Raw genomic sequence first — 27,415 nt, 5'->3', positions numbered from 1 at the left:
AGATACCATTTTCTCTATATCTGCCTGTTTCCAGAGGCTGCAGAAGGACATATGGAAGAAGCAGTATTACGGAATCCCAGAAAAGCATTCAATCCTAAAGTACTGAGTGCAAGGGAATTACCTGCTGTGTTCCCCAGTCGAACTTGAAGAGCAGATAAAGGAATCAGCCAACGAAATTTAAATGGATCCAAGTCACCATAACTATGTGCAGCACGAACATTAGTAGGCTGCAAAAAGAAAAACGACAAGGATATTTCCAAGAAATAAAAAAGTGGGTTTTTGTTGTGTTACTCTTAAAAGACCTGCCTCTGAAGAGAACCTAGACTTTTTCCTTCAGTACCCTAATATGTGCTTGTAAATGTAGTTGAAATGGTGATAGACACAACCTTTGGAATTCTTAATTGCTTCAACTTTTAAAAGCACTTGTTTTTAATGGATAAAAATAATACTTTGCATGTAAGTACTACTAGGGAACGAGTTTCCCATGAAGGAACCTGCAGACTGTTGATTAGCGGAATACATTAATCATGTAGATGGTGCTGCTACTTTTAAAGCTCCTCCATCTGTTATGATAAGCATGGTGCAGTACTTCACCACTGGTACTCGGCATACACAACTTGTGACTTGACTTCAGCATTCCAGTTTTGTAGATGGGGACAGAGGAGGTTACGTTTATAATGACCCTTTTCCTTTCCTTCCAGGGTGATCAAGGGTCTGTAAACAGAGGTCTTTAACCTACACACTGTGTTAAGGTAGGCCATCGTAAATGCCATCTGGAAGAATTAATGATTCCTACATGAAAATGTTTCATATTCCACCTGATGGAATTAACATGAGGCTCACACAGATAAGATGCTGCTGCTTACTAAATAACAAAAAATATTAACTGCTACACAGATACTGAGCACTTGTTTGAGCTGTGATAGCTAGAATTCCAGCCTAGCAAGGGAAGGTGGCGTTTCACCGCAGTCACTCCCCCTTCAACACTGCTATGGTCCATCTCACACTGCAGTAGGATCCTGTGTGTAAACACCCACCACCTCCACTGATACCAGACTTACCATTTTCTTTTTCAGTTTGTAGTTCTCCTTATACACCAGTATTACAGCCCTCTTAAAAACTAAAAAAGAAGAAGGAAAACTGTTAATTACAGGTGTAATATTCAATGAAAATATTATATTGGAGAAGCTGATTATTGTATTCATGGGAATGTGAAGGATGAGATAAGCAAAGTGATTTGAAAAGCACCTGCCCTGTATTAAGATGACAACTGGGTTTTTCATCCTACATTTGTTCATCCAGTGTTAGTAATTTTTCCTCAGATTTTGTTCTAAATATTTAGGATGAAGCCTTTCTGCACATTTATTCCGAAACTACCAGCAATCTGCCTCCTGTAAGTCTTCACATAAACAAATACAGCAGATGTAGGTTAGATGTAAAGGTTCAGATTTTCTTTTTGTAATCAGTGTACGTTTTCAAGTGGAGTGAAGGGCCTATGGCAGGAGAGTACTGTGAAAAAGGACACTAAGTCTGTTTTTCCTGCAGTTCAGCATTTGTTTAGTTGGAAACTCGAACATTGCAATTCCTACTGTTCCATCTCAGGCTTCCACAACATCCAACTGCAGTGGATCACTAACATTATCTAATCTTTCAGTCTCCAGGGAGGCAGGGACATGTTCTCTCTCATCTGTAAGGAGGAGCAGAAACACGGGGCATTGAAGCTGCAGGCGAACTAAGAGATGACTCTGCAGAGCAGACCTGGATCCCAGATCGGACTCGAGGGCAGTAATAGCTCTATCCAGGCTCATGCATCCATGTTTCCTTCCAGCAGAGTAGGAGAGAGGGGTGCTGGTATGCAGTTGAGTCTCATCCCTACGTGAAGCCAGGATGCGGCCATAGCGAGCACAGCATTAATCCAAGAGCTTGGCAGTTTCCTTCAGTTCACATATTAGGTGCATTTTCTAAGCTACCCACATAGGGTTTGAAGTAAGAATAAAACTCGGTTTCCCAAGTGGCGGACGAGCAGTCTAAGCAAAGCATCAGGCCATGTCCCGCTGGGAAGTGTCTGGCATACATGGATCACTGAGAAGCTCATCCAAGGAACCTGGCAGGTAGTTCCTCTTTGTTCTGTTGGAAGCATCCCCTCCCCTAACCTGTCGTGCTTCCCAGGGAAGATGTGCATGACAGCCCTGAGAAAGAGAAACTTGTCTCTCACCTACCTGGATTTGTTCTGTAGGTGCTTATCCAATGACATCTTAAAGAAATACTATTTAAAGAAATGGACAAGTGCCTAAGATGTTTCACTGGCAGATTTACTTAGGTAATTATTAAATGATTAATTGTATATATACACTATTAAATAAAACCCTTGCTTGTATGCTATCATTTCCACATCCATTTTTCAGGTTAAAATAATCTGGATGGGGATTTCGAAGCAGTAGCTGTAAAGCAGAAATTAGCCTGAATTCACAAGAGTAGAATAAATCATGGTTTTCCTACCAGCTTCCTTTGAAGGCTTGGTTTAGCAGATAGTTCTAAAGAGAATACTGCCTTTTGAAAATCACTCATTTCCATAGCTTACATACAGGCAGGAGAGCAAAAGCAACAGCAAACAAACGAATGGAAACTTTTTTCATATTAGGAAATGCAACTATGTATTTTTTCAGATGTAAGTCTACCCTATATATCACATGGCTACAGGGGAAGGAGATGGTGGCTTTCATCTTGTGCGAAGATTTAACATGGCAATCTTTAGATTTGAAAGAGCAGAGTCATTAAGGAAGACACTTACCAAACACTGTAAGTTCAAGGTCTTTTCTTGCTTTGCCCAGCGATGGGAAAGGATTCAGCCAGGAAACTATAGAGTGCATCAGAAGTTCTCCCATTGAAAGCTCTGTCACCTGTATTAAATTAGAACAGTAGATAATATAACTAAATAGTATAAATATATACATTGGTGCTGCGATCCACATATGTGAGTAAAATGTTAATGAGTACACATCAGTAACTTTAAGGATCTATGTCTTCTGTATTTATGTACAGAGAGAAAGGCAGAGAGATCTGCACTACAGCAGGAAAAGTGTGAGTAATCCCCTTTTTAAAATAGGTAACAACTATAAAAAGTAATAGCCCCTAAGTTACGGAAGTTGGATTGAAGTTCTTACTATTAATAACTTAGAAGAATATTAAGTTGGTATGATGATCTGTCACTTACTTACATATTATATAATATACAGTTGTGAACTGGCTGATTTATTAGCTGGAAGTATCTTTAATTTTTATAGAGTAATGAGTATTAATGACACTGCCAATAGCCGAATTAAGGAAGGCCTTGTACTCTGAGCCTGCTTTCTTCTGTGGGACACAACATAATACTGTGAGGAATCTCCCAGGCTGTCAAGTTTTGTTTCCCCATAAATGATGGGAAACCAGGTAGCCCACAGTGGTGATTTGGCTTTTACTAGGAGGAAATAAAACAAATGAGTTGGTATCTCTCATATCTGACTTTCACCTTTATGGATTTGATCTGCTTAGTAATCGTTTGATGTAAATAGAGAAGTTGAGACCTTGCTGCCCCAGTTCTGGGAGATGTGTGCGCACAGTCTGTTTAACTAATGGTTTTTGCTCTGACAAATGCCCATGGATGCCTCAGAGCTGCAAGTGTAGAGAATGAGAATAGCAGACCTTAATGTGAAATCCCTCAAATTGCCATTTTCATTTATACGGGTGAAAAAATATCTAAGAACTTAAGAACTCTATAGCATAAAGTCTGAATGCCCTGGGGCACAGACGATCTCTGCAACGTTTGAGAAAAGGAGGATTTTTCCTACAAAGAATTATGTCTACTCCTGCTTGTAATTCCTGTCAGTCCAGAAGGCGGCTCTGGCAGCTGTCTGAAAATTTTACCGTAACCTACTGACAAAAAGAAATTTGACAGGCAGATATGAAATGGAAGTCAAAATATTAAAGGAGAATGGAGGAAGCCCAGCACAAATAAGTTCCCAAAATTACCTCAGGAAGAGATAAAACATTCAACGGCAAGTGGGATAATGCTTCAGAAGTGAATAAAACATGTTGCTCTTTCTCTCACCTCCTTCTCTGTTCCACTTTGATCTGCAACCAGTTGGTCAAATACAGTGCCATAATCTTCGTATATCTTCTGCATCTCATTGATGTGACTTGCTACTTTTTCCATTGCCTTCAGCGCTTCTATAAGGTTTAAAAATTTCATAGACAGCTATGTAATTCAATTGTATTTTCTGAAGATGTCATTTTTTATTGAATACCACTTGAGGCAGGCAAAATGACACAGCATTCCCAAGGTTTGGTGAACAGAATTCTAGCTTTATACCAGTGCTCTCACAGCAACAGTAGAAGGTATGCTTCCTGATCAGAGTAGGTGAAAAATGCTTGTCTGGTGTCTTAAGTGCCTGAAAAGGCTGCAATATGCATTCCAGTGATGAGCCCCCAAATATATGAATACTCCTATCAATATGATACTAAACCCAGTTAGGTTTTACATCTTGTATATCTAGGACCACTAGGATCTCTAATCTACACCCCTACTAGGATAAGTCATCTGATAAGCTTTAATAGAAACAAATTGCATATGGCTCACCACAGAATAGACAAAGAAATACAGTGCTAGGTTGTACAAGTTCCTCATGGATTGTACCCATGAAATTAAATGCTGGTAGTCAGGTTTTGCTTACATTTTGTTTTATAAGCAAGAATGACACTAGATTTCATTTGACTTTTGTGTGTTAATTCAGAAAGGAGTTGGAGAAGGGCGCTTAGTTTCTCCAGTCCTGCCAGCTCTTAACAGTGCAGCCTTTTAGCAGTTTGGCATCCATCCTGACCTGCAAGTAAGTCCCCACCTTGGTTGTAAGGGCATGGAAACCGTATTAGAAGCTCCCTTTTAAGTCAGTAACAGCCTCCTGACTTTTTGCTGACAGTGTATTTTGCCTGAATGTATTTTGTTAAAATGACAATCAATCCATGAAATGAATCTCTAGACTTTCATCCACCAGGTGCTGACAAACTTGAACTAGAATTTGCCAGGGTGAAGTCCCAAGCATGCAAACCTAGAAAAACAATCAACTCTAATATATATTGGACAGACAAGTCTTTCTACGTGGGAAGACTGCAAAGCTTTGACACAGATCTCTCCTACGTAAGCGAGAGTCACAGCCAAACCTCAAACAACTAAAATTTTCTTCTGTGGCTTTGTTAAACGTTGATACATTTTAAGAACTGAGTAACCACCACAAGATGGAGCTTTGGTCAGTGTTTCCCAAGTGGAGGAAAAAAAAAAAATCAGCACTATGACCTGAGATGCTCCTGTGCAAGAATTGAGGAGAAAGACCCCAGTCGTATTTGTCATAACAAATCCTGGGCATATCTTCTTCTCAAAGGGACTTGGACATACCAAGTAGGACTTTTTGCTAAAAGCACAAAAAACCTACTCATTATTTTTAAGGAGAGGGAGGAAATTCTCTCTAGGTTTTGATTAATTCTGCGACATCTACCAAAATGGCTACCTGCATCTTCAGAAAGGGCTGGAAATAAAACTTAACTCATGTTAATTCCTGTAGAAGAAAGGAAGAAGTTACCTGTCAAATGATAGTGCTCCTCGCTCTCATTGTCTGTCAGAGACACCAGCTCTTTTAAAAGCAGTGGGTATTTCAGCACTCTCTGAACAGGCTTTATGAGATAGGACTCCAGTGTAGAAGAATGTTGCTTTGTGGGATTTCGAGCATCCAGAAAGGCTTTAAAGGCACTATCTGTTTTGGCTAGATGTAAATAAAAGAGTTGGTCAATTGAACATGGAAGTCATAGAAGCTACAATAATTTGAAAGCACAGAACTGCAACTTGTAACCAGCACCAAAAGCCTCACCCTTTTCAATAGATGGTTTACAAAGCAGTTTACACATTTAATTTCATAATAATTTCCTGCATTAAATAACATACATAAGGGGTAAGAGAACAATTATATCAAGGTGACATTATTCCTCAATGTAATTTTTCCACTGTGCTACAGATTTCTTCTGCATCAAATTAATAAAGTGATGGCAGAGGAAGTAACTCGTAACTTACTCTCCCATTTGTTGCTTCTTTTTGGAGTATGAACTGGATCTGCAGAGGGCACAAACTTGTGGAAGAAGGTTTCTGTGGCAATTCAGGCTACTGCCTGGATGTTACAAAAGGAATCTTATCCCTTCAGTTCTATATCATACTCCAGCAGAACTGCAAATCTTAACTATTCCTGTTGAAACATACCCGGTTGGCCCTTGCTTTGTACCAGTACTCTCTGCAAGTTGATGAGATTTGTTACGGCAGTTCACTGCAGTTTAAATTCATGCACATGAATTACAATAATGAAGACAATAAATTACCTCTCTCAAGAACTTTCTGAACTTTGATGTGGTTTGCGCAGAAGCCACTGTACAGTTTAAAGTGGTCAGCATAATACAGAAAGGAGCCTCCAAGAGAAAACAGCAATTTCTGAAATCAACACAATCAAAATATTACTTCATTACTGGAATCCTAAATAAATGTTCAGGCACATAACACAGAGGGTCAACACTGTGATTATTTGCTATCTTTCTACACCTGTCCTATATATGTGTGTGTATATATATATATATAAAAATCATTAATATACTATTGGTAGTATTCCAGAATGTTTCTGTATTTCTCTGGGCACAAACTTCAGCCTATTTAGGCAAAGCCTGTAATTGTCTCCATTCTCTCTTAGCAGGTAACACCACTGCAGACACTCTGTCTTACTGTATCTTTCAGGCAGCACAGGAACAAAAATCAACAATATAACAGGGTATCTTGTGCTGGGAAAAAACATGAGCAATAGGAAGCAAGGCACAGAAGTGCCAAAGCCAGAAGGAACTGTAAAACAAACACAGAGGATTGCTTTCCAACTATTTTTCATCTTTCAGGCAGGTGGTAATTACAGGGCACCTCTGATGCTCTTGGATGAAGGGGAGGTTGTGAAGATGTGGGAGGGACTGAATCACAAGGGAGATGTTTTTAGAAAAATGCTTCCCAAAGTAAAGATAAGGAAGAGGAGTAGTGAAGGAGGAGGAGGGGGAGGAGAAGAGCAGCCCTCTCCCCTCTTTTTAATCAATGTTTGCTCCACAAAAGGCACCAAGTGTCTGGGACACCTGCCAGCAGTTTCCCCTGGTTCTATGACAGTGACACCATCTCTGGGAAATCTACTTCTTACAGTTAGGGCAGGTACTGAGTGGTGCTACCCTGAGCAAGATGGCACAGTGAGGGCATAGTCTACAGCCGTTTACACTTTGTAGGCCCTCTTCTTGGACCTCACAACATGAGCAACTCATGTGGCATTTAACAGGCAAAAAAGCTCCTGATCTGTAGCAGGTGAACTGGGCACAGTGGGGAGGAGCACAGGGTAGGGCAGAATTCAGTCCAGTGACAATAACCTTTCTACAAAGGAGTTCTGCATCGTAAGCATTGATAGTTTACAGCATACTCAGTCTACGCTGCATCTTCCATGTTGCATCTTCTGCCATGGGAAAGAGGAAGCTAAAACCATGAAAAATAGCACTAATCTTTCACTGCTGAATAGTTGTCTGTAATCCAAAGTAAAGCTTCAAACAAAAGCACCCCTACACTTAGAGTTCTTAAAGCCAGATTTTCACAAACATTTGCAGGCACACTACAAAGTATTAAATGACAAAATATTTACCCGGAACTGGGATGGTGTTTCCAGTGTATTAAAATCCGAGGAAGAAGATATTCCATCTTCAAGGGTCTCCAAAAACACCTTCTGGAAATCCAGCATTTCTGGCAGGCTGCCAAACAAGGACTCCATCTGTGTGAAAAGCATCAGGCTATGAAGTACAGCCCTCCATGCACCTAACAGTGGTCTTGTGAAAACAGTCCACTAAGGAGATGTGACACACGAAGAGGTTGCAAAGGCCAGTAATGTCTTCGTTAATACTTTTCTAATGGGTTTTATAAAAAAACCCTTACAAAAAAGCAAAGATTTCTTAGGAGTTAAGTCAGAAGAACAATTACCATTTAAAAAAAGAAGTGGCGAATGCACCAGACAGAAAGGCACTGACTGGTGTAATTCCTATTGTTATGTTCATTGTTTGCTTTTTCTGTCATGCTCTGAGCAATGAAAAACCCCCATGCCAAGATCTTAACCCATAAAAGAATGAAAAGCACATCTTTCAGTTATTTCCTCACCTCATCCTGGGTAAGGAAGGTTTCATTTTGAAGGGGTTCCAAGTATAGCTCGAAGAGGCAGCTCAAGTCCTGCAAGAAACAGAACTCATTCACTTTTTATGTAACAATTTGAAACTGTTCTTTATACAACAACTGCAGGATAGGGGTAATTTCTGGGAATCAACTAGGGATACAATTTCTTTTCTGTAACAAAATCACCTGCGTGTTGTTAGCATTAAAGTGATTGCTAGATTAGACACAAATTTCTTTCAGTGTAATGTTTTTGTTTCATCTTCAAGGCTTTACAGCTTGATTATAAGAAATTATATATTAGTATAGCATGAGGAAAAAAATGTTACAGATGACAGCTTTCTAAAGAGTCCATGTATATGAACAGCATCAAATAGCCACTCATGTAAACATCAGTAGTAATATTCAGAAGGACATGTAACATTTTAAAATCCTATTAGCTATTAACGTGTTCAGTTATGTTGTTGGGGGGATGTAATTAGGGGCTTTTTCAGTCATTTCTTCAAAGAATTGTTGGCACTTTGGAAGACTTACTATCCCCCACCAAAGCGTGATGGCAGGCCTGGGGCCCACTGCAGGGCTCTCCGACCCTGAGAAGAGACATGGCAGAAATTCTTACGGAGAAGGAGTAACAAGCATCTCCCTGAGAACACTGTAACAAGTATGTGCAGCCTGACAGGATTTTGCCCGGTGCAAAATTTCACACATGGCAGTGACCTCCATGGTCATACCTTTGTTCAAGCGATTCCTCTATGAGAAACACTAGCTGGACATATATATGGGGGTTCGTGTTCTGTAAAGCCTCCTCAACCTTTACAGCACATGGCTGTATTAGTGCATTGGTGGATGTACTAACAACAACAGACTGAAAGCGTTTTCTCTTCTTTTCCATATACATTATTGCAGCAAGTACCGATATCTGTAAGTATGTGTTTTGAGAACCAGTAAAGTAGGTGATTCCTCCTTGCTGAAGGTCAGTGAAAGCAATGTTTTCATGTTTTGAAGAGACATACATCTAACAAATTAGGATCTTATCAGTCAGAGGAGAAATAACATACGTGTGATGCTACAACCAACTGGAGCTGTGCCTTTTAGCTTTGCTGATTCAAAAATAATTATGCACTATTTTCCACATTTAAACTTTTTTTCTAATTTGTAGGAGACTCTATTCTGTTTCTCTACCAGATTTATTTTCATCTTGGAAACTATGGAAACATCCCCTGGAAAACCCCTATGTTAACATATTGCAGGTATCTACTCCCCACAAATTACCACTCTCCGATATAAATACAAATTGACTAGAACTAAAGCTACTAGAACAAATCCTACAGTCTCTATTACAGGAGCAAGCCTGTTGAAAACAACAGGCACAATTAGATAAACAGACTTTGTAGGTTATGGCCCTTGTAGAGGGCCAGTTATATAAAGGTAAGCATGAAATATGTTAATACCATCCACAAATCATGGTCAGCCTCAAAAACAGGGCTGTAGCTAGCCAGATTATATTTTTTACCTTGACATAAGACTTCTCAGTGTCCATAAGTTCTTGGATGACTTTTCTCAGTCTATCTGCATCAGAAAGGTGGCGAGCCAGTGGCCGTGGAGGTGGATCCTGGTTGTCCTTCTGTCCTTCCATACCACTTGCCTGGACTTCTTGGAAGTTTCGGCACAGTGCACTGATCTGTTCTGCGCTCTGTTAAATGAGAAGAAAGAGACAAGCACTGATGTTTTAGAATACAAGCTGTACTACAATTATTTTTAAATTCCTCAGATCTTGCTCTTGTTACAAATTTGGGGGCCAGAGTACGCCACTGACTTTTGTCAGATATGCTTCCTGATAGCTTTGAACAGCTTCAATTTACAGCAGATCCAGATCACAATAGTAAAATGAAATGAAAATTTTCTAGTGATTTTCCAGTGCAAATTATTTTCAGTTTTCAGATACAAGCCTGTGGGATGCAAAAGATGAGAGAGCACTTGGATGTATCAGATACTTGCTTCTTATGACACTACCATCACACTGGTTTCCATCTCTCTTATTTTGCAATACTCACTGCATCGAAATAGAAAGAATTAGTAGATAAACATCTTTTAAGGATCCAGAATAACTGTTTTATTTGTCATTTGCTACCTATATTGTGTTGTATGTGTTTTCAAACAATGAGACTTGGAGCTGAGGGTTCAGATTCCAATGCCCTGGGTTGTCAAAAGATGTTTAGATGCTTTCTCTCCAAGGACACAACTACATATCAAGATTTTTTGCTTTCAAAAAGAGCAAATGGAAACCCAAATCTTTCAGATTCTTTAGAAGAATGATAAACATCAAAAAACCTCAAAAAATTTTCAAGCAAGGTAGGAATTGGAGATGGAACAATTAGTCTTCCATCCAAAGATGGAAGAGAGAGAGATTTTTCTGACACTATGAAATGGTTGTGTAGTTTGCTTTTGCATGACCATCAACTTCTGCAGGCAATAATCTTTAATGCTTAATTTAAAAATTATTTCACTGTTCTCTTTCTTATATGATGTTTTCCTGAAAGCTAGATTATCACTACCATTAGACAATTCTACTTCAATAGCTATTGGTATCCACCCCTTTATACTACATGAAACAATTCTTCTGCAGTGCTTCTTCTTTCAGACACTCTCTAAGACACCAGAGAGTTGCATATGCTGTGCTATATATTATCTTCTATTTAGTGAATGTGTTCAAATGAGGACTACATGAATGCTGCCTTACTTGAAGTGGAAGTCTTGTTTCAGTGAAGAAATCAGGACATGAGTGCATTTCAGAACTGTCTTAATCTGTACGAATTTATTCCACGCGCTGTTTCAAGTGGTCCTTTTTGGATCTCCTGATTATCTCTGTAGCTTAGTTCACAAGCATACTACGTCATCAAATAAGCAAATGCAAAAGTTATTCTGAAACTGAACCAAGCTATACAAAGCCTTATGTAAAGTGGAGGCTAAAAGCACTAACAATATTAAATCTGAGCCATTCATGTGACAAAACATAGGTACATCCCTCACACCTATATGATGGAAATAAATGTTAAAATGTTAAATATTTGTCATGTAGTCTATATTACTCTGTAGCTTCCCAGCCCCTAGTTTTGAACAATGCCACTAGTCTAAAAAAATTAAGTTACTTTCTTCACTAATATGTGCAACCATCTTCCACAATTCTGTACAATGACAGCTTGCAGGACTATGGAATTTAGATACATTTTATATTTACAACATTTATTAGGATTCAACAGAATGCAAAGTAAATTGAATGGTGTTTGTGGGAATTAGAGCTGCACACTGATGGAATACTTTTAAAAATCATAGTTACTCTGTGCCACTAAAATTCATCAGTGTTTTAGAAATAAATCACAACTTAATTTAGGAAATGGGGGGGAGGGTGTATTTTAAAGCAACTTCTAAATAGCTGAATGCCAAAGTACTTGAGTTTTGGTTTGTTTCTGATGTCAGAAAGTTTTTTATTTGTATCAAAATGACTCAGATTTTATGCTCTCTACAGCCCAAGGTGCGCGTGGGCAGCTTGATTTACATCAACCTGACGCCTGATCAAGGACACTAGATCAAGGATATGAGACAGCCTATTGAGAGCAAGTCATACATCATCATCAGGCACAGTTTTACAAGAAGGAGTTAGAAGTCCTCTATTCCTCTTCAACTGCCTTCACACGTAGGTCAGGCAGACATGTTCTCTATCCCCTTCAGTTCTGGGGCCAGAGCTGCATCTGCCACCAAGAACCACTGGATAAAAAAGCATATGGAAATAGATGACGCTCCTCAACATAAATACTATTTGAGCACCTAAGCAACATAATTTTGGTGTCGAGATTGTTCCGCATAACTGGCCTAAGCCCAAGGCACAGGATTACCTCTCTGCCATACTGCCAACAAGTAGCGATTTTTATAAACTTTAGTATGTTCCTGAAGATGTAAGCACTTCGTGTTTGCAAGTCTGGCATTAAAAATATTGCCCTTGTCCTGCAGTGCTGCTCATAGGCTCTTGTCCTTTCCAGTGGTCTTGGTCTCTCTATCCCTCCCTTTATGGGAGGCTTCCAGACTGTGCAATATCCAGACCTCATTCTCACTCTTTGTGCCCACTGTTGTATTTACATCTGGGTCAAAGCAAGAATGAAATGGTACTTGATCACAGGACAGAAGTATTTCACATTAACTCCTACACATTGCATGAACCATAGAAGATGCAGGAACCCATTTTGCCAGCGAAACCACAAAGTGTACCTTAGGTTCTCGACTAAGAGCCCAGTATTCATGAGAAACTTCATAATAACAAGTAAGTAGAGAGGAATAAAAACTGTTCTTGCTTCACATTTCTTCCCAAAACTCCCTTACCACCCAGGTCAGGGTCTCCACCTTTTTTCCACACTGCTCTGGATGCTATTTTCTGCCTCCCACACCAAACAATGTCCCGCTCAGTATTATTTTTGCTGTTAAAAACAGATCTCTTCTAGAAAGGCTCTGGTGAGAACCCCCAAGAACATCCCCTTTTATATCTTTTATGTGTGGGCAGGAGAGGCCCAGCCTATGCCCTGTTACTGATTGCAGCTGGGATTTCAAAGCCACCTGAACACTCTGGATGTCAAAGCAGAGTCTGGCAGTCCAGTGCCCTTAAGCCAAGAAGTCTCAAGAGGACCCCCAAGTTGATACTACATACACCCACCATAATCTTGAATTAAGGAGGGAATTAACCCTGAATGTGCTCTGACAATGACACTGCAATGGCAAACACAGGCAGATTTGACTCTTAGATACATCTGGTAAACTCTTCAAGCACACAGCTTCTTTTACTTGCACAAGGCGAAGACTGTCTGTACTTAGCAAATGGTAAAAAAATTATTTACGTCAACCTTTATAGTGTGCAGCTCATCAGAATAAAAACAGTTACACTGGTGAAAAGAAATGCCCAGATGACTGACCATGGACAAGGCTGCAAGATAGCTGAGTGCAGAGAAAAGCTGAGGAGAGCATACAGGGGAAGCAACAAACTCTCTCCAAAATCCATCACTTGAGCTTATATATGCCACTTTCAGCAACATGTATAGGTGACTGCAAGCAGCTTCAGCTTACCTTTGGCACTGAACAGCACAGATAAGGCTCAAAATCCAAAAACTTAGACTAACAGTGCTAGAGTTGGGAAAGGCAACTAGAGCTTATGCAGGGTTTATAGAAAAAACAAATACTTGCATTCCAGGGAGAATGAAGTTAAGCAGCACTGTACTGTTTTATTGGCCGTTTTCACAGATTTTCCAACAAAGCTGTATAAACCCTTCTACAGACCTAGCAGTCAGGGGAAGCACCCTCCTGTCCCATACTCTCTTGGCTTCTAAGAAAACAGAAGGATGTGTAGAAGCAGCCTTGAGAAACCTTTCTCATCACTGTATGTTTATGCCTCATACTTAGGTTCCACATCCTTTTGCTGGGAGTATTTCCTGTGAATGTAACCTTAGAAGGGAAAGTTCCAGTCCACATAGTTGTCAGCTTGACCCACAGCAGTCAACCACCACAGTGGTGCTCAGCTTGTCAGATGGAGATGAAGCACATCCCATTTTCAATAATACTCCTGATAAGGAATATTAGAGATTATTCCTCTAAACTGAACAAAAGGATACTTGCAAAGAACCTCTTAAGAGATTTTCTTTGCTCCTTGCAGACAAGCACATCATCATCTGAGGCTGTGCTATTCCCACCAGACTTAAAAATCTCCATAAAATTAATCGGTGAGAGAGCAGAAGACATTAATCAGCAGCGGTTAAGCATTAGCACAACAATTTCATGGCTACCCTGTGACTTTCTGCTGAATGATACTGATTGAGCATAAATGCTGCACAAGGTCAATTAGTGTTACAGTGTCTCAGCTCACTGCTGTTTATTTTACCTTCATTTATACACCTCGTGTACTCTGTCAGTCGGTTGGGGTTTGTTTGAAAAAGTGATGGAAATGAATATTTTGAGTAGGCTTAGAAAACTCTACAGCCTAAGAAAGACTCCTGGAGGGGTTAAAACCATGCATGTCCCTTTGATGAGTTTGCAGATTTCTGTACCCTTGTGCAGGAGACTGACCACATTTATGGGGTGATTACCAATCCTTTGAATTCCTTATCTGAAGAGGAAACATGCTCAGAAAACATCCTGCAGAAACAGATCAGTCTTGTACCCTCTGAAAACAAACAGCTAACAGCTCAGCTCCGCCTGATGTATGTATTTCCAGGAAGACTGAATGCACCAGTCAGCAGAAGAAATACAATTAATTGGGATTTTGAGAAATGAACAACTGGCCAGAAACCTCTTTACATCCCTCACTCTGTGAAAAAGGAAAGCTTTTGGAGATATCCATCACTTTTCCTTTGTGTTAGAAGATGCTTCCCTCCAGAACAAAGGCAGGGCTAACAGCTGTCTTTTTTTGTAGGTCCATCACTCTGTGGACTTCTCTGTCATGCTCAGAGTGGGAAGTACTTTGTAACCAGCAATATAAAAGGCTAGAAAGTTGCAGGCCTTAGCTTCCTTAAAGACCACTGAAGAAAGTTGCCTTATGTTACACAGCAATACAGTACATGCACTCCTCTAAATTGTTTATCAAGAGTGAAAAATGTCAGCAGAGTTTTACTGAAAAACACCTTGTGGGATTTTCACCACATGTATCTGGGCAAGACTGCCACTCAGCTTCAGGCAACAGAAGCTAAAATCAAGTAGTAGCCTCAGTCATCACTTATCTTCTGGTCCTTCTCCTTTTTTCCCCAAGTTCAAGGCCACTCAGAACATGAAACTGTTCCTGACTGACACTGCTGAAATTTTAGGGGTCTGTTTGGTTTCAGTGTGTCTCTTGCATGTCTTCTAATTAAATTGTTTAAAACATTGCTAAAGGAAGGCATTTTTTTTCAAGTGTCCACTCAGATCCTTCGTAGCAATAAGCCAAGTGTAGTTAGAGTTATGCTTTAAGGAGGGAGAAGCAACCCCTCTACTCCATGTTACGAGAAGCTGCCCTACCAGACAACAACAGACCAGTCAACAGGGGAGGAATTAATGATGAACTTTTGTCTTTGAGTCAGAATTTCCCAATTTCAGGGAGATTTACATTAGCAAAGTCAGACTGTTCCGGTAATGCAAGTAAGCGTCACCAGCCTCATTTAAAAATCACAAGTACAGTAAGAGGAAGGGTTGATGACCTAGTAACTCTTTCCTGACAGCACAGATAAAGGCCTGAAAGAAGGCTGAACATTCAGCTGTGTAAAACAGCTAAGATACAACCCACCTGAGCTATTAATATGAATTGCATGGTGGCAAATCTTCCCTCTCATTTGCCACACAGAGAGACATGCCCATCCTTCTCCTTGGGTACAAAGGAAGAACTGCTGGTGACTTAGGTACTTGACTGAAATGCTAGTTATAAACCAAGTCATGCAGCAGGGATCTAGGCCCAAGAGCCTACATTGACCAGGTCCTGAGGACCAGCAGCTCCCACTAAGTTCACAGATGCTGTGCTCAGCTTCTCTAAAATCAGTCTCCTGGCCCAGCGCATACCAAAGTCAAAGGCAAAGCAGAAGACATTTCCATCATGGAATGTTAAATCCTGACCATACAGAATGTGAAGATGAGAGCATCAGGAAAACAAAGAGAGAGGAACCCTGACAGCCCAGGTCACAAAAAGGAGACTCTTATCAGGTAATATTAAAACCTGATTCAGTGAAAATACTGTCATTCTTTCCTTCCCCATGTCCTTATCCTGATGTTGTCAATTTTTAATGCAGAAGGCTATTACCTATGTAATATATTAACAGCCTTCTTACACTCCCCCAGCAGTAACTTGATTGTAGCTCTTATTTTTTTCCTGTTTTCACAATCCTAAATTATTTGTGAAAAAACAGAGAAATAGCTAAAGCATTCATGGTGCAGTTATTTCCAAATTTCCATGAAGAATCTTGTTAAAACCATTCCACTTCTTGTTAAAATCTGGGTCATGACTTAGTCCTTTCTCTGACAGACACAAGAAATAACTATTTGCTTGAGCCCAGCAGCAAACCGCAGGCAACCAACCCATCCTTCCCTCCCCCTGACTTCAAAAAGCCCAAACCTTTTCCCATGCAGCGTACTGGTATAAACTCACCCACTGACTACATGTTACCAGAATCCATTATTTGATTACTAATGCTGGGACAGTTGCTATTTATCAAGCACAGACAGCCTGGCATGCTCGTGCAGCCCCGTCACCTACCTTAGCCAAATCAAGCAGCACCCCCCCAGCTTAACCCGCGCCGCTGCAGAACTCACCACAGAAAACATCCTGTGCAGGGAGCCGTAAGCTGCTGCTGCCTGCTGCTGGGTTTTGCGAGCCAACGCTAAACTCTTAGCTCTGGTTTTACTCCTCCTGAAGGCGGGCATTGTGGCTCGTGAATATAAACTTTGCCAAAGGAAAAGGCCCCTCGGAAGGAAGCTGTGGATGTTGAGATCCCCCACGAACACACCTTCTCTCTAAGCTCAGCCGCACAAGTTTCTCTTTTGTGCCGATTAACGAAAATCAAAGATGCTGTCAACGTCCCAGTGTAACGGGGCTAAGCAGCGTACGAGAGCACAAACTGACCTGCCATGTCTCCCTTTATTACTACAAATGCAGGGAAAACGTGCCGGATGAGAAGATTTTTTTATAAATAGCTTGACATAGTGAATGCAGGACAAAGTGCAGTTATGGCAACGGAAGATGGGTTTTAGATCCACAGAAATGTACCTGCCTCTGTGCCTGTGAGATTTACTGCATAAACAAAACATCAGGTGCTTTGAGAAAATTAGCCAAATACCTAAAAATATCTAGGGGGTGCTGACTGCCCTGAAGGTCAACATGAATTATCAATGGTACTGATGCTCTGTCAAGGGTATACGCTGCTAAATGGTGTGGCATACAAATACTCTTACTATGATAAAATGAAAAACAAATAGGCAGCTCTCTGCATGATTTCTTTACATCATTGTGCTTGTCCTTTGTTTGAACTTTTTAGTTGTAATTGCATCAATAAAAAGAAATTTAAACTGTGCTCAGTAATAAATTCAGGCTTGAAAGTAAAAGTCCCCATGTTGATATATTTACACAAAACCAATCAGGTCTACAGATAGATTATTCTAAAAACAATGTAACTTTAAATAAAACATTATAAAACATGACACCACTGAGCTGAAGAGTTACAAGACTGACAAGCAATTAATTAATATAAGGAGAACTATACCAGTGGCATAATAAAACACAGTAACTCCCATGTTCCCTCTACGTCAGCACTGTTAGTGTGCAATGAAGTTGAGCTATCAGGCTTCATTCAACACGGCCCTTGCCACTGCCTATTGCCCTCTAGTAAACCCTTTTCTTGAACCCAAATGATACACCAGGCCTGGGTACTATATCCTTAGTTATGAGTATGCTGCTTCAGAGGCTTCAAGGATATTCACCTTCATACAAGGGAATAACGCAGCCTTCTCCTTTAATTACTGCAATTAAACTTACATCCATCTCTTTCCAAATAATTAGCGCAACTTGACAGCTCAGCATTTGCCAAACTGTACAGCTCAGTTGCCAAGCAGCCGCCTATCAGAGGAACAACGAAGCTGGAGCCCTGAAACAACACACTGGTGATAAGGCTCGCAGCATAACCTCTTGTTTAGTTGATGGACTATGCCCTTTATTTCTTTTGGAGACAGATATCAGATACACTCTGTGAGAAGACTATAGAACAGAAAACTGAAGGAACGGTCTTGAAGGAGTGAGAGAGGTTTTGCTGGCTCCCTAATATTTCATTTTTCAGTGGACACACAGACTGGTTTAAACATCCAATTATATGGACTACTGTTCAGCAGGTACAAGGCTACTTTTCTTATCCACCATTAGTGGTTGCCTCTGCAGTAGTCCACAGACCCTAGGGATCCACAGAGCAAGTCTGAAGAAAAAAAAAAAGTAAATCACTAGTCTGTGAAAATTAAACGTTTACAGTACCGCATATGGCATTTTAAAAATAACACAGGTCAGGTCATCAGATCCACAGTTATGATTATAACTATACTTTCTGGAAAGATACTGTTTCTTCATTTTCTATCAGCACGAGTCATGGCAATTTCAAGCTCTGTTTTTGTAATAGATATGTGTTAAAACACAGCTCATCCATTGGGACCATGCTAAATTTCATGTCCAAGCAGTATCATCAATCTTGATGAAAAACAATGACAGGCCTTTTTAATTCCATATTAGGAAGTTATTCTTCCCCAGATTTGCTAATTAAGCCTAAGTTATTAGCTAGCCATATGTCAGCTAAAAGATGTTACCAATTAACAGCTCTTTTTAAATGTGTATTCATTAGAAAAAAAACCAACGATGTTTTAGCAATCCTTCCAACTCTTATTGAAAGACTTGGATAAATCAAAAAGTGAAAAAAGCAAACTAAAATAAACCAAATGAATGAAAGCATTTTCTTTAGCCTTTCTTCTCTAGAAGCACACAACAAACACTCAAGCCCTTTTCAAGAACATGCCTCCTATGTAAAATTTACATGTAAAATAATCAATCACCTTGAAATATTTGTAAGATGACTGGAAAAATTACACAGCCTTGTTGTTAGTTCCTGTGTGTTTTGAGTAACACACATTCCCTTTACAGACATCTGGTTTTCATCTTTCCATTTTAGTGGCACCAGGCTTGATAGTTACCATAACAGTAACATCCTTTGTAATACAGGCTTCCCTCTATTGTCCCGGTAGTCTAGGTGCACTTATCTGCATCGAGTTCATTTCCCATCCTGCTTTTGCCCGTAATGCATGAAGGTAAAAGGCTAATTTTGTGCTCTCTGTACATACTTCAAAACAGCAGCTTGCCTCTAGGACAATTCTTAACACTTGTGGGCTACTTTGTAACATCAGTCTGGACCAGCAGTGAAACAGAAACATAATTTGGATACACAACACCTACTTTTTAGATATCTGTGTGTGTATATAAATATACAATATGTACATACATATCCTGGACTAACAGAAGCTCTGTGACATTAGTGGTCTCCAAGCACTACAAGCTCAGGCATAATTCAGCTGGTCTCCAGATCGCTACAGTGATCTAGAGGGACTCTATTTTTTACTTTTATAAATGTGAGTGGATGATTTTTCTAAATATTTTTCTATCACTCTTATTATAATAACATGTTTTTTTAAATGCCTTCATTTGCTTTAATTCCGGTGCTAAAAAAAATTAGTTAACATTCCAAATGCTTAAAATTAATTCTTGTTTAATTTGTAATTTCAAGCATCTTAAATATTGTTTGTAACATTCTCACCCAAAGTGTTCTGTGCTGAATGCAAAAACTTTTCTCAAGTGCTGAATTAGAAACTATGGCAACCACTGAGACATTATCTTTGCAGTTGCATTAATCTTTCACAATATATTTTTGCATTGTGCCTTCTTTAGAGGCAGAGAGGGCAACCCTTACCTCTGCTTGTTAGTAGCAGGCATATTGTGCTTCAAATGTTAAAAGATCCAATAACCCCCCTGTAAAGACAAATACAGACCCTCTGAACTCCATACCAACTCTCCCCTGGTTTCAGCAGCATTTTGTTTAGGCACTACAGAAAGATTCTGCTGTCTCTGAAGGAAATCTCAGAAGGAAAAAATCACCATGTGAGTAAAGGTCTATGTCTGCCCACATATGTTAACAAGTAAGACAGAGGCACAGAGTGCTATGGACAACAAGGAACAAAACATGAAAATCTGTTGGAATTTCCCCGTGCATCTGACTCAACTGATCCCTTACTTTCTTTAATTTCCTCCCTCTGCCTTTCTTTCAGGTATTCTTTTTGTTATCTTTGATTTTGCTATCTGCTGCAGGTAGCAGATTTTTTCAGTTTTGGCTGAAATTCCAGGTCTACCTTTGGCTTTACGTGTTCCTGACAGCACAAAATAGGAATCAAAGTCTAGCTGAAGTATATGATGGTACCCAGGATGCAGTATTTCTTTGAAATCCTGTATTGCAACTTTGAGCTACCTTAAAGTGATGTTGTGTCCTATGTGATGATGACCATCATGTGATGGGTCCTGCTGGGCACATCACATACTTCAGTGTGCACCAAAATTCTGTTTAAATGCTTCTGCATCACAAAGAAAAAAGATGTGTGTTACTGCCAGCACAGTAACTGAACAGTATCTCAGTCTTAAAAAAACCCACCAAATAATCTACAGCTGGCTCAGTTCCCGGGGTCTGTCAGAAGTGTGATTAGATATCTCTGCCTTTCATTGCAAAGTGAAATGCTGCCGTCATATCCTGTGCTGCAGGTGACTAGGGTTGCCTTTGGAGGCCCAGGGTGGTGGACTCCCAGGCAGCTTCCTGCCTTTCATCGGTCAAGTTGCAAGCATCTCCAGAGACACAGTATCCTGTTGCAGTGAACCAGGACTGTTGTCATATGCTTCTATTTTCACCTACAGGTAAGCCTCGTGGATTTTTCCCAGAAGACTACAAAGAAAAGCTGCATTATAAGTCACCTCCCACCGGCTTCTTTCATTTGCAAATGCCAACACAACAGAATTTCTTCTCCCAATCAAAACCATCTGCACTTTTTACACTGACAACTGTCACAGTACTTTTGAGAGGATGTTCTTGCAGTCTGAGGAAAGACAACAAATACCACCTCTCACCCCAAACTCCAGTAACTCAATGTAATAGCACAAAACAGAGCAACACAAAGTTCACATGTCTGCAGAGTCTTCCTTTGGTCTTCTTTCTTGCCATTCTTGTGCCTCCCTACAAGTAACTATGCACACAGGTCTCCATCTACAGCTTGACCTAATGTCTGGTTACAGGTTCACTCTAGATATAGCACCTTTCATGCTTTAAGCTCTATGACTTCAAGGCTCCTCACCATGTTAGCCAACACAGGCAACTGTTGTGTTTGAATTTTGGGCCATCTATAGGGTGGCTCTGCTGCATTTAAAGAACTGCAGGATCAATACAAGAAAGAGAAATCCAGGACTGGGGTCAGTAGCAAGCACTAACTGGTAGGTTTACAGTAACCCTTCTGTAATCTATAGTCTATCTGTTTTGGTGCCTTCTCTGAGGGATGGAATAAAATACTGAATTAGCAAAAGTCTTACAGACTTCAAACAGGCTACAATTTCACTTATATCACTGATACCCTTCTCAAAAGGCACATGATGACAGCAGGGGTCCAGCCACGGCTCCACACTGCTGGACCCAGCAACTCTGGTTGGGCTCACCACAGGCTGGGCTGTCTGCAAGGGAAGCACAGTAATTAGCAGAGCTCCCCACAGGTTTCTGTCGCACTTTTGATGCAGAACTGTCCCCTCCAGGCACAACTGAATCAAGGAAAACCACTGCTAAGGAACATGCTATTTTCCCATGTTAGCTCTTAGACTCCCTAAATGCATCTCACATCTGGAAGGAAATGACACTTGGATTGCAGAGGAGTACACATGATTTTGAGAGTACTACATTGTTAATCCCCGTCCTACAAAAAACAGAAAAAAGGACGTTAATTGCAGACTACTCCCCAAGCTTTTGGATCTCATCAATTGCTAAAGAGAAGTTCTCACAATTAAAATAAAGGAGAGCTCCTTAATGTCCTCTGGATGCAGCGTAAACCTTCAGGCAGGCAGCTCTCCTGCAATTAATGACATGCTGTGAAAGTGGGAACTGCCTGAGCAATGCAAAATAGAGCTAATGAGAAGCTATCACCATGAACATCATTTAACTGGAATTGCCTCCATTCAAGAAATAGGTTTAGGGGCATATGGGCATACCAGTAGTTTTTTCTTCCTCTTATTTTTTTACTTTTCCCAGAGGGACCTCTGTTGAGCTTCTGGTCATTTCTGCTTGGCTTTCTTTCAACGTAGCTCAACAATTGGTGTTTACTTGATCAGTAATAACATTCGCCTTCCAAGATTTTTGATTTTTACAGTCTTTGCTTAACAGAATTACTCTCACACACTTTTTTTTTTTTTTTTTTAGATTTTCCACAGTTTTATTTCAATGTTAATGTTTCTTTGGGGATGTTTTGGGTGTAGGGGTCACTAACTGACTAGCAAGAAAGGATGCCTGCCACTTACATCGAATGGAGAGAAATATGGCTCTGGACTCTACCAGACACGTTAACACACATACATACACTGCCACACCATCCTAAATGCAATCACAATGTTTGTGCTTGTTAGTTTTTATGTTTCATGCACAATATCATTGAGAATAATCCTTCCAATCCAGTATATTTTGGTAAATCTTTTAACTGTCTCACTGAAAAGTCATACTAGGAAACTGTTTAACTTTGATGGGGAAGAATAAACATTTCTTGACATTTATACACTAAAAGACAATCATCCACTGCTTATATACTCACATTCAGACTGATGATCCCTATCTCATCTCTGAGAGTGAGTGTCATCACCAGATCAGAATAAATAAATGAACCACCACAACTGAACATATAGGATTACACTTACTGACAACGTCAAGTGAAGGCTGTTGGGTGTGTCCTGAATAGGGGTGCCCTGAACTATCCCACAGCACATGTGCTACAGATCACATGCTTGTACAATGTTTTCTAGGTTACAAATCAGAGGAATACATCATTTCTAGCATCCACTTGCTTTCTTCTGGAAGATGAAATACCATTCAAATCATCCATAAACATTGAACAACTGCATTAATTTTCTGCTGGGATTGGACTACATGAGTAATGATTACTAACTGCTTTCACCTCTACTATTCCACGGCAACTGTCGCAGTTGCCCCCTTCCTCTCCCCAAAACCAAACTACACTTTTTTCTTTAACAATTGAGCATTCAGACAGAAAAGCAACAGGATACACGTTCTTTCATTCAGGTTTGAACCTAGACCTGAATGTATATAGTACCTCATGATTTTTACCCTTAAATTACTCTATCTGCATGAGAAGTTGATGGTTTTAATGCTACTTCTAATGAAGAGGTTTCAAAATCAGTTTTAGACAGTTTGAATACAAAATATTAATTTCTTCAACTTAGGAAAACAATCCCTCCAGTACATGGCTATGCTGTATATACAAGAGGCCAAAACTACAAATGGAGCAAACTGTTTACAATACTCACCAATTTTCATTACAGAAATAGCCGTGTGAAATCAGCTAACAGGTAACACAAGGATTTACTTTTTGAAATCATGACACATGTATTTCGCATCCATTGAAGGCACTGTTTTGGGAAGCTTGTTGTGGCAGTTGGATGACACAGATGTGGGAAGATGGGTCTGCTTTCTGACCCAGTCTCAGTCTGCATTCACACCACTCGGGCACCACCTGACATGCAAAGCAGCTGCTCAATTGCACATACACTTTAGACGGGTTGGAAGAAAAACCTCAACAGTTATCGAAGTTAGGCACGTTTGCATGTTGGCTCCTTGAGCACGAGAAGTGGGACTGTATGCAGGGAGACCAAAAACCCGATTTCTCACCATGGTCCCAGACATGCAGAGTTCATGGAAACGTCTGCTTCTCACTGCACTTGCAAAAGCTCCTCTCCGGCAAATGGAGAACTGTCCACAATTGGCATCACAATAAACAGAATACACAAGCTTCAAAAGCACTGGAGGGATGATTTGACATCACATAGGAAACTTGAGCATCCAAAAGCAGACTTTTGAAATGCACAAGTGCATAATTTTTCTACTTTCTTTATTCCCCTGTATCTATAAATATTGACATTTCAAGTAGGACCATGATACTGACCTGCCTCTCATCCCTATAAAAAGCTGAAAGCATTTGATAAAAATGCTCCATCCTGCAGGAGATGCAGATTTGTGTTTGCCAAAGGTGCTATGCACTCTGCTGACCAGACCTGTCACAAGTTCTTCATTTCCTCACCAGATGGAGGGAAAATGAACATGGTTGTCAAACAGGAGCGGAGGAGGAGTGAGTTGAGCTAAGCTAAGGCAGCCCATGCTAGGGAAAGGTCCTCAGGGATTTTTAACCATAATTTCTGTTCATTGCATTAAGAATGGTATTCTCAAGAAAAAAAGCTAGTTTTCTCCCTCTGCAGGGTGTAGTATTTTTTATTTATTTTTTATTAAGAGTTGATGGGGATATACTTGCCCTCATATACACATACTGATGTATGATCAATAAGCCGTTCTGGGAATAGATTGACTATTTTAATAGTCAACAGCAAAGCAAAGGCAATTTCTGTAGGTCTCTACGCCCAACTTATTCCCAGAATCAATTTTACTTCATTCTTTGAAAGAAATATAGCACCACTTCAAATGCATTACAAAATCAAACCAGTTGGCCATTCTTTAGAAAGCAAATTCTTGTTAACATTCAAAGTTTCTCATCACAGTAGCTTCCGTTTCTGCATCTGCAATGTTAATTTTTGAAGATGCCAGCATAAAACCATTCTGCACTCATTGACTATTTTTAACATGATCACAAAGCACCACACTAGCTATTTTTACTGTTTAAGTTTCTTAAATAACTTTAAGATACAGCTAAGAATATAATGAAGTTATGTGAAATATTTGCACAGCGTTTACTCTAAGGTTTTTTCTTATGATCTGTAAAATATCTCACACATGCATTTATATGCAGTTCCTTCTTTCCGTCTGTTAAAATTTAATATGATTTCAGAAATACTTATCTCTGATGATACTCAAAAGATTCAGAGCAACTTAAAGTGAGATCACAGCAGTCTTACAAGAGACCTTAGAATAGTAGTTACTTATATGGTAAAATTTCACCTTTTAGCTATGTTCATCTTTCATAAAAGGATATTTTTAATATATTGAAAATTCAAAGTAAAGATAAGTAAGTTAGAAACAGACTACTAAACTTCATCTTGAATGAAACCATGGGCTAGTGAAAACCTTTCTAACCAATACAGCTTGCAATTAGAAATCACAAGTACTTAAAGGAAAAGTTGCATTTTTTATTTATTCAGCTTTGTGCTACTTTGATGTACGGAGAGCTTCATTCTTGGCAACTGTCAACATACCAGGATTTAACTAAGAACTGGGAACACAGACAATTAGTTCTCAAAATGATTAAACACAACTAAACCTAATTGCACTGACAGGCATACTCAATTCCCAGATTTTCTGAGGACCTCTATTCTTCTGTCAACAGTACGCCTACATACTCCAGAACCAACAACTGCAAGGACAACATGCCACTGTCACATAAACAGTATTTTAACATAGTTTGAAAATGTACTGCAGAAGAATGTGTTAGAAGTATAACATCTATCCTTGTTAAATAAAATAGAAAATAGTTAAAGGTATTAAAGGTATAAATAGGGCATCCCAGATAATACAAAGATGACAAAACTAATGAGCATCTGGAATAGATGGTTCTTGATGTCCATGTGATTTTAATACTATTTTATAACTTAAGGAATGGATTCCATTTCTGGAATGAAACAATCTTCTATTGCCCTTCTAATTCATTTGTTAGCTCTCAGATGAAAGACAAACACACAATTCTAAATTCATTCATTTCTCAGACTACAAAAAATGAATGACTGACTGACTGAATGAACACATGTTTGAATGTAGTACACATGCAACAAAAACCTTATTCCTCTGAGATTACAAGGTATTTCAGAAATGCCTCAAGGTACTTTCAGTTAAGATGATGCTTAACCTTAGCTTGGTATGAGATGAAGAAAATAATAGTGAAAAAAAACCAAAAATGCTCCAAATGAGAAACACAAAATCTAGAAATCAGACATGCAACCATTAAATCCAAAGCTTTAACACTGTTTTTTTATTTACTTACATGTTTTGGGACAAAAATCAACCAAACTTCAAAGGAGTCTGTTCCCTCAGAGCCAAGTAATTACATCTAGAGTTGCTGTCAACTGGGAAGTGAGCATCCCTAGCTTTCTTTCCCCTGAAATAATCCCAAACTGCCTGTTGTTCCAGGCTGTGCTCAGAACCTCTTAACGCCACCAACGTCTTCTCCACAGAGCTATGCTGACAGATCTCCTCTCCCCCATACTTCTGTGACATTGCCTACTGCTGAGGTGTCTGCGCTACTGCTCTCCCACAGGCGTGGGTCAAGTTAGCACATGCAGGAAACAGAAGGCAAAGGGGAAAAGAAAAAAACAAACCCAAATCCAGATGCTATGCTTTCTGAGGCTGCACAATTTCCTCAAACTAGCTTTTATTAGCAATAGCTATTGTTTATCTGGTGAGCAGTCCCAAATCACAGCTATAAAAACAGAAATAATTTTAATTCCTTTTATACCCTATCACAAAAGCACATACAATATATACTACCTAAATTTACTGTGAGGTTTGATTTTTTTTAATTCTACATCTACTGGAGAAATCAAAAGGGTCAGACAAAAAGCTGTGACAGTAATAGGCACCCTCCAACAGAAAGACAGCAATCAATTACAAACCATTTGCAGAAACTGTAGAGCTGTCACAGACTCGTTTACAGCTGCAGTTCAAGACAGACTGCCTCTGATTGCCAAGCCATTTCCCCCCTTATACCTACAAAACTAGGACAGCTTCAGATAATTTTTAAAATTACACTAGAAGACCTGAATGCCAACCCAAGAAATGAACTGCAATATGGCATGGGCAGTTACTCCATCAAATTGTGCACAAGCCATTAATACTGCTAGACGTGACAGATTTGAGGCTGGAGAGAAGGCAGGGAGCAGACCTGTCTGTTTTCCCCTCTATTTTGAGCTTTAATTGCAGCACATAATTTAGAGCATTGGAGCAAATTTTGAGCATTCAGAACAACAACTAGTGTACATGAACTGTTCTCTGTGTATTTAAAACCTCCTGAATCCTCTGTAATTTTCTGTCATCTGGTGTATTTGACACAGATGATCAGGATTGGCTTTGTTTTTCTGCAAAAGCTGATGCCCCAGAATTTCCTCCCCTCCAGCAGGATGGGGACAAGTGCACGGCAGGCAGCGTGTACCCTTGGGCAAGCAAGGCACCCTGAGGCACCTGGTGGAACCCAACCAAGCACCAGCCTGCTGGTACAGCTGGCCACCGAGGCATCCTAAGCCTTGGGGTCACATCTGCTGTGCTCCCTCAAAGATCCCTGCCCCTAAAACACTGCAGAAGCCCTAAAAAAGGACAGTAGAGAAATCCACACAATTCCTTCCAAAGGAACAAT

The 27,415-nt window shown here is 39.8% G+C and overlaps 1 protein-coding gene across 4 annotated transcripts in view; it reads right to left on the bottom strand.

Annotated features, from left to right (window-relative positions):
- TIAM2 (TIAM Rac1 associated GEF 2) overlaps window positions 1-27,415 on the bottom strand; it is a 92,058-nt gene that overhangs the window by 3,222 nt on the left and 61,421 nt on the right. For all 4 annotated transcript variants that reach the window (XM_074818805.1, XM_074818806.1, XM_074818807.1 and 1 more), the window contains 9 exons: window positions 9,756-9,935; window positions 8,234-8,302; window positions 7,728-7,853; window positions 6,397-6,505; window positions 5,613-5,792; window positions 4,091-4,209; window positions 2,792-2,900; window positions 1,062-1,120; window positions 122-227 (listed from right to left, as the gene is read on the bottom strand). In XM_074818805.1, coding sequence (XP_074674906.1) covers window positions 122-227; window positions 1,062-1,120; window positions 2,792-2,900; window positions 4,091-4,209; window positions 5,613-5,792; window positions 6,397-6,505; window positions 7,728-7,853; window positions 8,234-8,302; window positions 9,756-9,935 — 1,057 coding nt within the window. The remainder of the gene's footprint in view (window positions 1-121; window positions 228-1,061; window positions 1,121-2,791; window positions 2,901-4,090; window positions 4,210-5,612; window positions 5,793-6,396; window positions 6,506-7,727; window positions 7,854-8,233; window positions 8,303-9,755; window positions 9,936-27,415) is intronic.

Source organism: Strix aluco, chromosome 3 (assembly GCF_031877795.1).
Source record: "Strix aluco isolate bStrAlu1 chromosome 3, bStrAlu1.hap1, whole genome shotgun sequence".
Taxonomy (NCBI): Eukaryota; Metazoa; Chordata; class Aves; order Strigiformes; family Strigidae; genus Strix; species Strix aluco.
This window is presented reverse-complemented; position numbering and strand designations above follow the sequence as displayed.